The sequence below is a fragment of the Cibotium barometz genome, chromosome 5 (genome assembly GCF_041138505.1).
Source record: "Cibotium barometz isolate CiBa-2024 chromosome 5, ASM4113850v1, whole genome shotgun sequence".
NCBI classification, from domain to species: domain Eukaryota; kingdom Viridiplantae; phylum Streptophyta; class Polypodiopsida; order Cyatheales; family Cibotiaceae; genus Cibotium; species Cibotium barometz.
The window spans coordinates 32,730,059-32,746,862 of NC_141050.1; the positions used below are offsets into that span (position 1 = coordinate 32,730,059).

The 16,804-nt window shown below is 43.1% G+C and overlaps 1 protein-coding gene across 1 annotated transcript in view; it reads right to left on the reverse strand.

The window, feature by feature from the left end:
* Nucleotides 1-1,978: 1,978 nt before the first annotated feature.
* Nucleotides 1,979-16,804, reverse strand: part of LOC147638370 (VAMP-like protein YKT61) — a 32,505-nt gene continuing 17,679 nt past the window's right edge. Inside the window, exons 3-6 of the mRNA XM_086798297.1 lie at nt 2,856-2,960; nt 2,699-2,764; nt 2,518-2,604; nt 1,979-2,419 (exon numbers count right to left, since the gene is read on the reverse strand). Of these exons, the coding sequence (XP_086654423.1) occupies nt 2,369-2,419; nt 2,518-2,604; nt 2,699-2,764; nt 2,856-2,960 (309 nt within the window). The 3' untranslated portion in view covers nt 1,979-2,368. The remainder of the gene's footprint in view (nt 2,420-2,517; nt 2,605-2,698; nt 2,765-2,855; nt 2,961-16,804) is intronic.

The window sequence follows — 16,804 nt, forward strand, 5'->3', positions numbered from 1 at the left end:
TAAGCTTCAATCACCATGTTTGTGCTTACTTAAGCTTGTAAGGAAATGTGAAGTCAATCTTTTGTAAGAAAATTTGAACCAATATTATTTTTGTCTTGCTTTGGGATGGAGTATATTGTCACGTACTCTAAAGTCTTATTGTAGGTAGCTTACGATGCTATGGTAAAGGAGTTGTACCAACCATATATCTTCTTGTAAGGAAATGTGAACTCAATCTTTTCGTAAGAAAATATGAGCCGAGTATACTTGTTTTTACTTGTGTTGAAATAAACATTGGAAGAAAGGTACATAGATAGGTATTTTTGTGCCTTTATTTAAGTTTCTTGGACATAAAATGTGTGTTTATATATAGGAAGGTAGGTATGTAGGTATGTATGGATGTATGCATGCATGTATATATGTATGTATGTATTGTACAAATGTGTGTATATATGTATGCATATATATAGGAAGGTAGGTAGGTAGACAAGTAGGTAGGTAGGTAGGTAGGTGTGTTTGAGAATATACATGTATATATGTATGTATGTATGTGAATGTATTTATTACTTTCATAAATACTTACTATATAAAAGCTCACCAAAATGTATCATTTTCTTACAAGCTCACATAAAACTATCTTATCTCCAAAAAGCTCGCCAAATAAAGCTCGCAAAAAAATCAAACCCAGATCGAAATAACCCTCTTGTTTGAAGGATTCGTACTCTTTCTCATCTTTGTCAATCATATGTACCCGTGCCACAAAATTTACCTCTCAAGACATTCAAGTGATAAGTGTCTCTTTGTTGTGACAATCATAACATTTAGGTGACGTGTGTCTCTCTCAAGACATTCAAGTGATATGTGTCTCTTTGTTGTTGCAATGGTAACATCTTGTTCTTCAAGTTTATTTTTAGCTATCATTAGAGGTTTTTGCGTCAATTGCATTTCTCACAACTTTTCCTTTAGTAATCCTAGTCTCATCAAAATTCTTTGTAAAATAAGATGGTTTAGAAGACTTGGAAAAAGATGCGTCAAATACTTGTGCTTCCCTCAAAATACCAATTCTCATCATATTCTAAAGCTAAAGAGAATACTTGTGCTTCCCTAAGAATACCAATTCTCTTTCATATTCTAAAGCTAAATAGAATACCGGACCAAGAGAGTAAGCACAAAACATGTTCACATCGACTCTAATAGTAGGCTTGAGTCCAACTATAAACTCACATCTTCTCTCTTACTAACTTTTTCAACAACTTGGACTCGAAGTAACAATTGCCAAAAACTTGTCTACATAAGCAAAGATGCTCGCTTTCTCTACTTGATACAAGGTTTGCCTTTGAAATGAGACGATAATTTTTCTTACCTAACTTTTGGAATTCTTTCTGAGTTTTAGGCTTATGCTTGCCTTGCATGACGATATCCCACCATTAAAAAAAGCAACAGCCTTGATAAAGTGGTCTTGTACACTTTATTTTATCCCTTAGAATGATTACAAAACACAAGAAATTGGCAATTACACTTCCCAAGCCTTTTCTCACTAAGCTGCCCAAGAGTAAGTGACCCAAAGCACCCATAACCAAATGGAGGGCTTTAACGAGTGTTTGGTCTATTATGACCTTGGAGTACAAGACTCAGGAGCATCTCAAGAGCGCTTTCAATGTCAAATGACGAAGGTACAATATAAGCCAAAGACCCTCATTGCAAGGTGTGCAAACATTGTCGGTGAAGAACCATGTTAACCAAAAGTAGTTAACAACCACGTACGCACTGTGCGTACAATCCCAAACCAAGACGAATGTTTTCAAAGTAAAATGCAAAAACATTGTGATGCAATCACAATGAATGTTATGTTTCAGTGAGAAAACAACATTAATCTTAACCTCCTCATAAACAGCAAATGAAAAAACTTTTTTCTAAAAACAAGAGATTCGGCTGGACAAATAGGTTAAGAGGAGCTGATGGTGTGATAGCATGCAATGAAATGAAAAAATAAACAGTCTTGTATAATGTCCTGGTTTGTGCTTATTTAAGCTTTTTATTCCATGTGGAGACAATGCTCTACAAAGGCTGTCAATCCATCACACATGCCCTTGACTCAGAGAACAGCTGCAAATCCTTGCTAAATCCACAGCATGCCACCTTCAAGGTGAGTACAGAAACACCCAAGACAAATCAACATCCCTTTGAGCACGTCATAGGGCGCATGCAGTTCGATCCACAAAAATTTCACTACTGAGTGTTACATTATCTGGATTTGAAAAACAGACGTTAAGATTGTCAACCTTTCACATAATAGACTTGCGCAAAGTATAATCTACAATAAGGAGTCCCTTCGGTGTGAACGAAGCCTGACTCCAATTTCCAAAAGAGGCTCAAAAAACCTTTCAGTTCACAGTATGGTGCAGCACTGGTTTGCCTTCTTCGCCTGCTTGTAGAAAAGCTGCAAGTTTGATCATAGAACCTTATTAGAAAAATCACTAATATTTCAAAATGTCCCACTTGATCCAAAAGCTGATATAGCCATAGCCAAAATCTCACCTGTGATGCCATACTTAGGTCAGAGCTCTTCTCCACTAGTGAGTCCAACTTCTCGCCTCTTTCAAGGACGCTGTCAATAGTCTTGTGCTGCAAATACAGTGGCATTGTCATCCTCCAAGCCATAAACAATATCACTCTTCAAAGTATGTCTCAAATAACATTTGGAAATCCAAGGGTCTACCAAGATATGCTTCGTTTCATCCAATTCCCTTTGTATCTTCAGCAGTTTGTCAGCTTCTGTTGGGTCCTGCAGAGACAATATATTTGAGTTTTCATGATTTTGAATGGAGTTCTCACATACGTGAGTATATTGATCGCCGGTCTCTTTCCCCACACACCTGATACTTAGTCAAGGCTTCATTCAGATACGGCCATGCTTCGGCTTTATCAGACTCCACACTTTGCCAAGAATTTCCAAAGGCTTGTTGAAATTCATCAAGTACCTGCATGCAAAACGTTTCACATGATCAAGAACCAACAGAAATGTGGTTCCCTCTAAAAACCATTTGTGTGAAACATCATGCAGTTGAGAATCTCAACTGCACATGGTACGCTCCATCTTGTGTCCTCCCTTCCCTAGTCCTAAGGGGGTACCTTAGCCTCAAAGTACATCCACGCTCTCTTACCCACCCTAGCTCTGGAGTAATATGCATGCATACATCATTAAAAGAAATGATGCATGTGACATTTAGAATCTCCTGCTAGGAGTACCTCCAACTTAAGGATAGTCATATGCAACAGAGATGTCTCCCCTCTCCATAACCAGCTGCAAATAATATAGTACCATCACTCCCCACCTATGTACTATCGCAATTCAATCTGGTCTAAAAGCTCCCATCTACAGATTTTGGCGTGACTACATAATAAGACTTAGTCTAGCCCGAAAGGACAAGTTCCCAAGTGTGTAACATTGCAACTCCACGACACTAGCTTGGGCTTTGAGAAGAGACTCAAATGGGCATATGAAAAAGCTTGTTCTTCGAACCTCATTCTTCCCGTATGAGAATAATGAGACACAAAACAAACTAGGAGAAAAGCAAAAGGGCCAAGATGAGCCTATAGGGAAGGAGAGGATGACTCCCATATGGACATTCTACAGCCTACATCACGAGACCGGCATATATATATACCTAGATGAATCCAAGAACATGCTCAAATTCACCTTTTAGGAACATGCATGTTATATACTCATGGTAGTCAACCCACAAGGCTATATAACTATCAACTCCATTATGCATAGTATGATACTACGACATCCCCACTAACGTCATCAGTGCCCAATAGTGGGTGTAGAACTCTGTATCAAGATATGCTCTCTCACACGCCACACACACACACACACACACACACAAGAGCACCCGGCAGACTCAGACTGGCATATACTTCAGAAGCAACATCAGGTCCAGCATAGTGTCTCAAGCAACTAAAGTAGTGCCAAGTCACAGTGTCACATGCATCGAATACATACGAGGTAGAATAAAGCAACTGGGGTTTAGCATACCTTTGTGAGCCCTCGCAGAAGGGTCGAGGTTGATGAGTGACTCTTGAGTGTAGGTTAGGTCTTGCAAACAAGGTAGCTGTAGGTGCACGCTTGTAAGTAAATATAACCACCCGGGGGGGGCAGATGGCCTATAAAAATGATCAACCACGAACCAAAGAGCAACAAAAACCGGTGTCAAACACTATTGAAAATGCTTGACACTCAAGCAGCTTGAGGACAAAATCAGTAGCAAATCAGCATGGAGCAAAGCGGGCAGTTCTAGACCAGTTTTGGGCACGCTAAGCATGTGCAGACCAGCCAGGGCAAGGGCCTAGAGTTGGGCACCTTTTTAGCCCAGTACGAACAATTTAAGTGACTTTATCACACTTTTAGGGCTAGCCAACTTGTGTTAGTTGGAGGGGAATCACGAAATTTTACCTGTAACTAGGCCCCTAATCCCATCATTCTTCATCATCTTCCATTTCAGTTCCCAGAGCAGCAGATCAAAGCCCACAAGCACCCTTCAAGAATCCACAGAAATCAGCTAGCACAAGGCTGAAATTGACCGAGAAAAAGAAGAAGAGGACCATTCAGTTCCCAATTTGGTAAGAAACACACGAGAGCATGGAGAGGTAACAGTACTTGTACTCATACTTTTCACTCCCAAATCTAGTTAAGTGAGTACTTTGCAAGGAGAAAGAAAAGACAGAAAAAGCCTTCTTTTTTGTGTGCGCACTGCGCGTGCACAAGCCGGGTTTTGGGGGGGGGGGGGGTGTGCTTGCCATTTTGACCTAGTGTTGTGTATGTGTGGATTACCATTTAAGTTTCCGTTGTATAAACACTCCAAACTTAACTTTAATTGTAACGCACCTGCAGTTACAAGTCGCTCAGCAGCCCACACGTGCATGCAGCAAAGCAATCAGCAATGTGGGCAGTAGTACACACAGCCACGGGCACCATGAATGGGCAGGCTGTGTATACAACAGCTGAGTGGGTTATTGTCCTAGTAGTGTGTGAGCGCACTCTTATAAGCATATAGGAAATGTAAGGCCCCAACCAGATAAACCCTATGATTAAGCATAAACATGGAAACAAAAGGACATAGCATCAAGCTCACCGCCCAACCATAGAGCCATTCAGGCTCACCCCCGAGCAAGGGGGATAGTAGCATCTGAGACATGGCTCCACGTGCAAAGTCCCTGGCGTCCCGTACCACCAGTACACACCCATCGGATGTAAGCACGAAGTAGTCTCAAGGCCTCGAGTCCAGGTCTAAGGAGCTTTCCCTCAAAACTGACCCTACTTAAGATGCCTTAACCCTGGGGGGGGCTATGGTTAACCCAACCCGAGTGTCATGTGCATAGTGTGTATCTACCGTGTGCTACACGCACACAAGACTAGCTTCGAGGCTTGGGGAAGCTTGGAGTTAGGCAGGCTGATTGGCGAGCTGGGCTCGGGATAGACTAACGAGCGGGCACACAAGTATGGACGGGCTGGCGCCCAAGTGTGGACACCGGTGACCGGCCAAGAGCCTATAAAAGGGTGGCCAAGGTTAGTCAATAGTTCATAGAGTCTCGCGTGTCTTTGTGAGAGCTCTATGGTCAGGAGCCTGGATCTAGTGCAGACGTGCACCTGCTTTATGTAGCCAAGGCCAGCGGCAGTCTCGAGGCCCGCGAGGGTAGCTTTGTGGCGGTATGGGACGTCACGAGGTAGAGATTGGTCGGCACGTCCAACTAGTTAGCTCAGCTCGTGGCTCGATGGGGACAGCCAAGACATGTGGGCTTGCCTACGGCTGTCAAGGTTGGGAGGTGAGTCAGGCTTGCACCCCCTTCACATTGCTTGGTTTGTTTTTGCAAGTTTCGAGTCTTGTACTAGGAGCGTTCTACGAGGTGATCCCTTGGGGTTTTGACAGTGGTATCAAAGCAAGCCTCGAGAACGAGCAAGTCAGTAGGTAGAGAAAAACAGGTCAAAGAGAAGGTATGAGTTCAAGAAGATTGCTGTTTTTCTGTGCATACTGCTGTTTTTTCAGATTCAGCATGTTTTTTTTGCATCGTAAGAACCCGTGATGGGGATTACGGTCTTGTAAGGGTTGTTTTGCTTAGCTAGAAGAAGGGCTGTGTTTTTTGAACAAGAGAAAGAAAGAGAAAATAAGTTTGTCGGCTGTAATGTGTGTGTGTGTGTGTGTGTGTGTGTGTGAGAGAGAGAGAGAGAGAGAGAGAGAGAGAGAGAAGTATTGCCGGCTGTTAGCTCCAAGGCTGGTCAGCGCCTGTGTGGCTGCAGCGTTTTATGGCTGTGTGGCGATTGAGAGCTGTGTGGCGCTTGAGTGGCTGCGCAGCCCACATGAGCGAAGAAGCCAGCCGCAAGAGCCTTGCACCAGTCACGCAGGCAGGCAGCCTAGTATACGCATGCAGATGGGCAAGTATGCGCACACAGGCGGCACTCCAGTTGGTGCATGCAGGCGGGTGGTACGCGCATGCACGCAGGCTGGTACACGCAGGCAGGCAGGCAGGCAGACAAGCGGCGCTAAGGTTGCTGCAGGAAATTGTGAAAAGCACAATCGCCGGGTGGAGGGGTTTTTTTAAATAAATTTAGCTTTTGTTTTTTTTAATAAAAAAAACATCCACACCTTGCTTTCGTTTTTTTTAAACCTTAGAAAAAGGGTTTAAAAAACCCATGCCTTGCTTTATGGGTGTTTTTTTTAAAAGAATATATATATATATTTATATATAAAAAAACAAAAGCAAAAGCTACATATTTTGGGGAAGCCTATAAATTCCCCTCAAGAAGCCTTCTTGCCACACATCTCTCAAGCTCTCTAACACTCTTCTTTGTACAAGGCCAACCTTTTCTCTCATCTTGCCGTCTTCAAGATGTCGACCCAAGAATCGGAGATGGAACCCATTCTCGAACGTGAAGACCTACCGGCTACGAAAGCCACCGATGGCGATTTTTTCGACGATTTTGTTTCAAAATCTGATTTCCAAGAGTTTAAAGTTGCTTTCGAAGCTTCTTTCTCGGAACGTCAAGTACAAGTCGCCACACAAATGCAGGCTTTGCAGAACTCCACCTCTTTATTGACCACTACCCTATCTACTCTTTCGGGTATGGATACTTTGGCATCTGCTTTAGGTCCCAACATTACTCCGGAACAATTTGGGGGCAAGCACAAGCAGCGTACCAAGGAGATTATGGACACTTGGCTACATAAGTGGCAAGTCCATTTCCAGTTTCATCCATACGACAATGGAAAAAAGATTCAGTTAGCATTAGGTTTCCTCTCAGGCAAAGCTTTGCTTTGGTGGAAAGAACTCAAACCTAAACCAACAACCTAGGCACAGTTCAAAGAAGTCTTTAAGAAAGAATTCCTCAAGAAAGAGGATGACTATGATATCGTTGCTCAGTTTGCCAGTTTGACCATGACCTCGCAGAACCTCACTTATGAGGTCTACCTCCAGAGATTTAGAGACTTGCAGATGAAAGCTACGAAGATGGATTCTACAACTCTTTTGGGTTTCTTCATCGCCGGTTTATCCGATTCGTAACCGTTTACAGGTTAAAAACAACAAATGCAAAACTTTGGACGAGGCCGTTCATTCCGCTCGTATTTATGACGATACAATGGTCTCTTCCAAATCTAAACCCGTGACCGAGCAGGGGAACAAGCATAAAAGGAAGTTCTCTGCACCGATGGCTAGCACGACAGAAGGAAAGTCTTCGGACCAACCTTCGAAGAATTCTACTTCGACACCAGCAAAGAAAAACCGTCTCCTCAAGGCTTTGAAGCTCAAGAAGGAGGGACGTTGTTTCATCTGCGAAGAAAAAGAACATATGCGTAACGAGCGCCCAGAAAAGAAGGGTACAAAGACCAACACAGGACCCAAGCCGAAGGCAGCTAACCAATTGACTTTCACACGTACTTCAGTCACTGTACTTTCTCGCCCTAGTTCATGTTCTGATTGTATGTTCAACTCTAAAGTTTTTGGCTTCCATGATCTTCTCCGAGTTTATGGAGAAGTGAATGGCCATAGAATACATTCTTCTGGACCCTGGCAACTCACACAACTTTGTTAATTACAAACTTGTGCAGAAATTGGGTCTTGACACAACACCTAGTGATCATACCTATGAGGTACGCCTACCTGCGGGTCGACAAGTACGGGATCGAAAGGTGGAGAAGTTACCAATCCGGATTCAGGACTACAAAGATACTCTGAAGTGCTATATTATGCATCTAGATCATGTAAATTTGTTATTAGGAATTGAGTGGTTTAAGACTCTTTAAGTCCAGATAGATTGGTCTAGTCATACTTTTTCTTTTGAACATAGGAACACCCAGTATTGTATCTTAGGTGATTGTATACATCCCTCTCAGGGACCTCTTGTAAATACAGTTGATTTTGGAAATATAATGGATCCTTCTTTGTATAATGCTTTCCATTGTGTCTTGATTCCACTTTCTTTATTTCTCATACCTACTATGGATGTTCATGAATTAAGTGTATTTGAAAGCAATGAATTAAAGAAGATACTTGATTTGTTTCAAGATGTATTTTCTAAGGATTTGCCATCAGGCTTACCACCTGAAAGAGCAATAGATCATTGTATTGACCTGGTCCCTGGTGCTCAACCTGTTAGTATTCCACCTTACAAGATGAGCTAAGCTGACGAAGATGAGTTGGCCAAACAACTCGAAGATTATTTGAGGATGTGCCAGATCCGTCCAAGTAAATCACCTTGGGGTACACCTGTGTTACTCAAGAGAAAGAAGGACAATACCTGGAGAATGTGTATAGATTACAAGAGATTGAACAAGCTGACAATCAAGAACCGTTATCCTCTCCCTAGATCATATGACCTGATTGATCGATTAGCCGGAGCGAAGTATTTCACAAAGATAGATTTACGTACTGACTATCACCAGATACGTATTCATGAAAGGCATGTCGAAAGAACTGCCTTTCAGACTAGGTATGGCCATTACGAGTTTCTCGTATTACCTTTTGGGTTAACCAATGCTCCAGCCACTTTCCAGCAAATGATGAACGATCTTTTTCGTGAACATTTGGAAAAATTTGTGGTTGTGTTTCTGGATGATATTTTAATATATAGTCGTACTCTTGAGGATCACGTTAGACACCTCACGATTGTCTTAACTGTCTTAAGACAGAATCGACTGTATGCTAAATTAAGTAAATGTGAGTTTTTTATGACAGAAATCATTTACTTGGGACACAAGATCACTAGAGACGGGTTGAGCATTGACTATGACAGAGTTCAAAAGGTTCTGGCCTGGCCTATACCGCAGACAGTGAAACAACTTCGTTCTTTTCTTGGTTTTGTTGTTTTTCTTCGGAAATCTGTGCGGGAGTACTCTCAGCTCACACCACCATATCCAGATAGTTATTCCAAGTGATAGGCTGATTCGACTTACGTTCACGACCTTTAAATAAGTCGGTCATTCCTTCAGACTTTTGAAAGATAAAGTCAAGGAAGCACCTATCTTAGCATTACCCGATCCTAGTCGGCCTTATGTTCTTGAGACCGATGCCAATGACTATGCAATCGGGGCTGCTCTATTTCAAGATGGTAGACCTGTTGCTTTCGAGAGTAAAAAGCTAGATGACACTCAATCTCGTTGGCCAACCCTTGAGAAGGAGCTTTATGCTGTCATTCACGCTCTCAAGGTTTGGAGACATTATTTATATGGCTCCAAGTTTGTGGTATTGACTGATCATCAGTCAATTAAGTATGTGTGTGATGCAGATGATTTGAGAGGAAGGAAAGCTCGATGGCCTGAGTTAATGCAAGATTTTGATTTTGAGATTTGTTATCGAAAGGAGTCCGTGAATAGTGTCGCAGATGCGCTTAGTCGAATTAGAGAGGTGAATACTTTGTCGTTCACCGAGATTTCTACTGACTTATTTCAGTCATTGAGAGGGCTTCGCAGGACTGATAGTTATTTTGGTCCATTTTGGTAGAAGATCCAGGACGGGAGCTCATTGATTGACCAAGACTCAATGACTGAGCAGCCTACTATTCAGGCTACAGGAGGTCAGTGGATGATTCGGAATGGTTTACTATTCCGTAATGACAAAATTTGTGTACCATAGATCCCGGACATTAGGTCCCAGATTCTTAAGGAGTGTCACGATGCCCTTCTGCTGGACACCCTGGGGTACACAGGACATTAGCTTTAGTGAAACACACTTTTTATTTGCCAAAGATGAAAGGGTATGTAGAAGATTATGTTCTCAAGTGTCAAGTTTGTCAAGCAAATAAAGATGAACGCTTTAGACAAGCTGGGCTGTTGCGTCCTTTGCAAATCCCCGATAATAAATGGGAAAGTATTTCCATGGATTTTATTATTGGATAGCCAAGAATATGTCAAGGCCATGATTCTATTTGGGTTGTGGTAGATCGCTTGACAAAAATGGCTAGATTTTTACTGACCTGGAAGACCATTACAGCTACGCAATTAGCAAGGCAGTTTATCGAGCAATTGTTTAGGCTGTACGGGTTACCGCAGGACATAGTCAGTGATAGGGACTCTAAGTTTACAAGTGACTTTTGGAGGCTTGTTTTTCGAGAAGTTGGAAACAACTTTGAATTTGAGTTCCTCAGATCATCTTCAATCTGATGGCCAGACTGAAAAAGTGAATCAGATTTTGGAGGATATGCTTCGAGCATATGTCTCCAAAAGACAGAGTTCATGGGAGGATTATCTTCCTATGTTAGAATTTGCATATAATAGTACTAAGCATACGAGTACAGGTTTTAGTCCTTTCATGCTTATGTATGGTTTTCAACCTAGATCACCTGTTACGGCGGGGTTTTCAGGACTTCAACATGATGCAGCATGTAATTTTTTGCAAGATATGCAAGAAATGTTACAAGTTACAAAGGAATCTATTAGAAGTACTCAAGACAAAGACAGATTTTATTCTAATAGACATCGTTTACCCAGAGAGTTCTCTGAAGGAATGATGGTATATTTGCGAGTTCCGAAAGATTCCGAGACTTTACGGACAGGTCGATCTCCGAAATTATCCCCTAGATACTGTGGACCATTTCGTATTACACGACGGATTGGTTCAACCGGCCTTCAAAAATTTGATGGGCGGTGAAACAAACACTCGCACACAAAACACTTCAACACCCTTGAGGACCTGGAAAAAGAAAACAAATAGAGGGAGCTAGAATGCTTCTGCAAACATTACACGGACACCAATTGGCCCCAAAACGCAGTGGCGCGTCTTGCGGTATTTCTTTACTTGATCAAATTTGAGTACAAAGAACAACTTGTAGAATCCTAAACCAATAGGATCCCTTATAGTTTCACCCAGGACTTCCAAAAGAGAACTCTCGTTATTACAACACAGTATACCATAGAGAAGGCACACCTGTACAACACCTCCCTGCTTGAAAAGATCTTCTCCATCTCTACCATGGATTCCTCAAACCCTTTCCCAAACAGCAGTAGGGCTATACCAAACCATATGTCCTTCCCTATAGTCACAGCTTGCATGTAACCTCGAGAAGACTACAACCTGTTCACATGAATCCAAAGATATGCTTTCCACATGAAACCAAAGACCTATATCCGATAAACCAAAGACCTGTATCCCATAAACCATAGGCATGTTTCCTCAATACCAAAGTCATGTTTCCTCTCGAAAACCAATGTCCTGTTTCCATGAGAAACCCACAGATACACCATCCAATCAAGGTGCAAAAATCAGGGTTGTTTTCCATAGCAATACCCTATGCTTTTCCCATAACTCAGAGAGAAAGATAGAAGACGTGTCAAGCAACCTCTGAATACACATAAGTTCAAGACGAAGAGGAACAACACATCTCTTCCATGAGCATCCTCTCATGCATCTAAGCTTGATCTTCTGTATCCCAATCTCTTAAACAAGGCTTGCTATCCATGATGAGAGAGAGAGAGAGAGAAAAGCCTATCTCTAGCCTCCTTCAAAAGTATCTAGCAGCCTTCCAACACCATTGAGACTACCAAGAGACACCGTGTAGCCAAGTACGGCATGGCTAGTTTCCTCAAGTCTCGCAGTCGCACACTGCACTCCACCCATATTGCAGGAGTACAGCCGGCTGCCAAGAAGCCAGGCGCACTTGGTGTGGGTATCCTCGCCGTTAGAAGACGCCTTCATAGTTTGAAACTACAGCAGTACCATACAACAGCAGCATCCTCTCTGTCTGACCATCCGACTCAGGATGATCTGAAGATGACATACTCAAGCATGTTTCCAATTTGGAAAATACGAATCGCCAAAATTGTGCAGTGAATTTGGGATCCCTGTCACTAACAATCTCCTCAGGCAGTCCATAAAGCTTGTACAACTGCTCCACAAAGGGCTGAGCTAACCCGTGACTCTTCACCGTCAACTTAGTAGGGATAAATCTTGCCATCTTTGTCAATCGGTCTACAACAACCCAGATTGAGTCATGGCCCCTATGAGTCCGAGGTAATCCAACTACAAAATCCATCGAGATACTTTGCCATTTGTTCTTAGGAATTTGCAAAGAATGTAACAATCCACCAGCTCTAAGCCTTTCAGCTTTGTTAAGCTGGCACTGGGAACACTTCCACACATAATCCTCGACAAAGGACTTCATGCACGGCCAGTAAAAATGCCAACCAACCAAGGCTAAGGTTCTATGTATGCCCGGGTGCCTTGCACTAGGTGCATCATGGCACTCATGCAATATCAAAGTTTGGACGTCCAGATCACTAGGCACACAAACCTTGCCACCCTTAAACAGTAATCCACCACTAATGGAATACTTTTCCAATAGCTTTCTCTCAGCAACACTCACCGGAGTGTCCGGAACACTCGGATCTCGTAGGTTGCTTCCAGCTTGGACCAATTGCCACATTCGACCAAAATGGGAATCTTGTTGGCAACGCCCTTTGAGAGATAGACAGAAGTCAGTTGTTATCTAGCAAAAGAGATAGCATTAACCTTGGAGATCCTACTAAGGGCATCAGCAACCCGATTGGTTGTTCTCTTACGGCAACGGATCTCAGAGTCAAACTCCTGCATGAGGTCAACCCATCTGGCCTTCTAACCCCTCAGGTCAGGCTGATCACAAATATACTTCAACGAATGGTAATCTGTCCAGACTACAAATCGAGACCCATACAAATAGTGACTCCAGATCATCAACGCATGGACAACTGCCAGAAGCTCCTTTTCCTGGGTAGGGTACCTCATATGTGCATCTAAAAGCTTTTTACTTTCAAATGCTATGGGCCTCCCATCCTGGAACAGGGCAGCAGCACCTATTGCATAATCACTGGCATCCGTTTCAACCACAAAAGGTTTACTGGGATCCACAATCAGCACATAGGCACCGAGGTAACAAGCTCCTTCGGTGCTCTAAAACACTGGTCCAACTTGTCACTCCAAACCACCAGAGGACTTCACTTGCCTTTCTTGCTTCTCACCCCCTTTAAGAGTTTAGTCAAAGGGGTGGCAATCTTGGCATAAGCCTCGATGAACTTCCTGAAAAAGCCAGTGAATCCCAAAACAGATTTCACTTGCCTAATTGTCCTTGGAATAGGCCATTCAAGGACCTTCTGAACCTTTTCTGGATCAATCTTCACACCGTCAATGGTAATGACATGACCAAGATACAAGAGTTCCTGCTTAAAGAAATCACATTTTGACTCCTTTGCATACAGCTTCTCTCATATGAGAATCTCTAAGACAACTTTGAGATGTTGTATGTGTTCTTCCAATGACCTACTATAAATCAATATGTCATCCAAGAAGACAACAATACACTTCCCCAGATATGGACGAAATAAATCGTTCATCATCTGCTCGAAAGTAGCAGGAGCATTAGTCAACCCGAAAGGTAAGACTAAAAACTCAGAGTGACCATAGCGCGTTCAAAGCGCAGTCTTAGGCACGTCCTCAGGTTTAATCCTTATCTGATGATAGCCTGACCATAGATCAATCTTGGTGAAATACTTAGCACCCTGAAGATGATCCACCAAGTCATCCATCCTCAGTTAAAGGATACTTGTTCTTGACAGTGAGCTTATTCAACCCTTTGTAATCCACACAGAAGCGCATATTACCATCTTTCTTCCATGACAGAAGAACGGGAGCGCCCCATGGAGACTTACTAGATTGAACAAAACCTTTAGTGAGATACTCTTGCAGTTGCCGAGCAATCTCGTCCTCTTCTCCCTAGCTAAACCGATAAGGTTGCCGGGAGACGGGATGGCTACCAGGCAATAGCTCAATCTCATGGTCAACACCCCGCTCGGGTGGCAGAACATCTGGTAACTCGTTAGGAAATACATCACTAAACTCTTTTAAAATATCGTCCAAAATTCATTGTTCTTTAGTACAACTGTTGCTTGAGATAGAATTACACTCTAAAGAAGATGATCCTAAGAAAATTTCAGAATTGAAAAGATCATAGAAACAACAAAAAGACACAGAATTTGGATCAAAAAGTGATTCATATATATCCTCGGCCAAAGCACGAGTCGAGTTTACATCAGAAACAAACAAGAGCTTATGAGTCCAATAATCTAACATTATTGTCTCGCTCTTGTCAAAAAACCAAGACATTCCCAAAATCATATCCACCCTGTCAAGGTTCATGATATGGAAATCCAAAGCCTCCCAGTAGTCCTGAATTTGGACCTCCAGTCTAGGTACCGTTCGATCCCACACTTCCACATCTGCACCCCGAGCAAGGTTGACCACATACCGATGATCACTTGCCTTTGTGGATAGCCGTAGTGTCTGTACCAAACGTGAAGAAATAAAATTGTGAGTAGAACTGTTGTCAAATAGAATCCGCACCCTTTGGCCGCCTACAAATCCCTCAACTCGGAGGAGATCATGCGGACCGAAAGCAGATTCACTTATCTGACATCCACGGCAACTACTTGAGGCCAAAAGATGAATTTCAACAGAAGAGATCAAAGAGTTACCTTGTAGTTCCGTAATATGTACCGAGGTCTTACCCCCTGAAGAATTCTTCTTCACACAATCCCGATAGTGATGACCAGGCTGGTTGCACTCGAAGCACAAGTTCTCTTTCTTCGCCTTCACTAACTGTTCTTCGGTTTGCGGAGCGGATCTTTTCTTCCCTCTCGAGCACTTTTTGGGATTGCGCTGTGACGACAGACCATCCTGGGATGTTGCAACACTACCTCGTTTCTTGTCTTTAGAGGATTTTTGGTTCTTGCGTGCAGGCTCACCCGCAGGCTCATCACCTCTTCTGACAGCAAGGGTGTCATCAAAATTCTTGGCATAGCAGTGGATGTCGGCCAAAGAATGAATACGGTTCCGTAGAACCTCATTCTGATAATCTGGAGGTAGTCCGAATAAATAAAGCATATACACTAACACATGAGGCTCCTCAAGGGCCTTACAACTATTCACCAAGTCTTTGAACTCCTGGGAGGGTGTCATCAAAATTCTTGGCATAGCGGTAGATGTCGTCCAAAGAATGAATACGGTTCTATAGAACCTCATTCTGATAATCTGGAGGTAGTCCGAATAAATAAAGCATATACACCAACACATGAGGCTCCTCAAGGGCCTTACAACGATTCACCAAGTCTTTGAACTCTTGGGAATAGTTGTCCAGGCTCTTCTTGTTAGAAGTCATCTCCTGTCTTTACCTAGACGCCAGGGCCTCTGTTGTGGGTGTGCCCGCCCATTGTAGGTGTTTTCTCATTTTTCCTCACTCCCCGTATTTTTCCCCCCATTTTTCCCATTTTTCTTTGGCTTGGGGGGCAGCCCTGAGGTGGCAGGAGGTCCTAGTTCTTGGCCGATTGCATCTGAGTGATTATTGGTGCTGGCCGACTGTGTGTGGACACCTAGACACCACCTTGATGCTGGCCGACTGGGCATTATGCTGGTCGTGGAGATTGGACCCCTGTCGGCTGTCCTACAGCACGCCGATTGCTGTTTGGGGGCCATATAAAATGGCCCCACAACCCTTGCCACATTCGTGTCTTGTATTGTGTTGTATTCCGGGATCTTCTTGTGTATATAGAGCAAAGTTACACGCCTCTATCTCTCTCCTTCTCTTGTGCTGTTTTTCTGCACTGTTCTTGCTCTAGTCTTTCCAGATTTTGTCATCATCTCCGCAGCGTATTCTGACATGGTATCAGAGCCCTAGGCTCTTGATAGATCTTGTGAGTTGTGTAAACAAGAGGGGGACTGTTGCGTTGCTGATTGGTGGACTGTTCAAGACTGTTCGGGACGAGGAGAAGCAAGAGGACAACGGGCTGATTTGCTGGACAACCACTTGCAGGTTAAGTTCTTCTTTGTTCCCACCCACCCACCCTTTTTCAGTTACATCCCCGCAATGGCAGATCTTCTTGAGATGGCTGAGAGACATGTGAAGATTCCGACACTCCCCACGTTCCCGGTGGACCGTCAGTTGGACGGAAATAACTATGGCATATGGAAGGTTATGATGGAATCTACGACCTTCTTGATTTCATCGTTGTTGGGGTTCCACGAAAGAGGTAGAGGAAGGGGAGTTACTGTCGATTCGTAAGGACCGGGAGGCACAGGCACAATTGTGGGATCGTATCAATGCCAGGGTCTGCTCATTTATCTTCCTCAACTGCACAACGCAGATAATCAATCATATAAAGCATATGACGTTGGCCAGAGGTATATGGTAGCATTTGGCTTCTCTTTATTACAGGGTATCACCCATGAAGAGGATTTCCTTGGAAGTGCAGATGTGGGTTATGAGCCCTGCAAAGTCATCAACGATGCGGGAGCACATTAACAAGCTGCA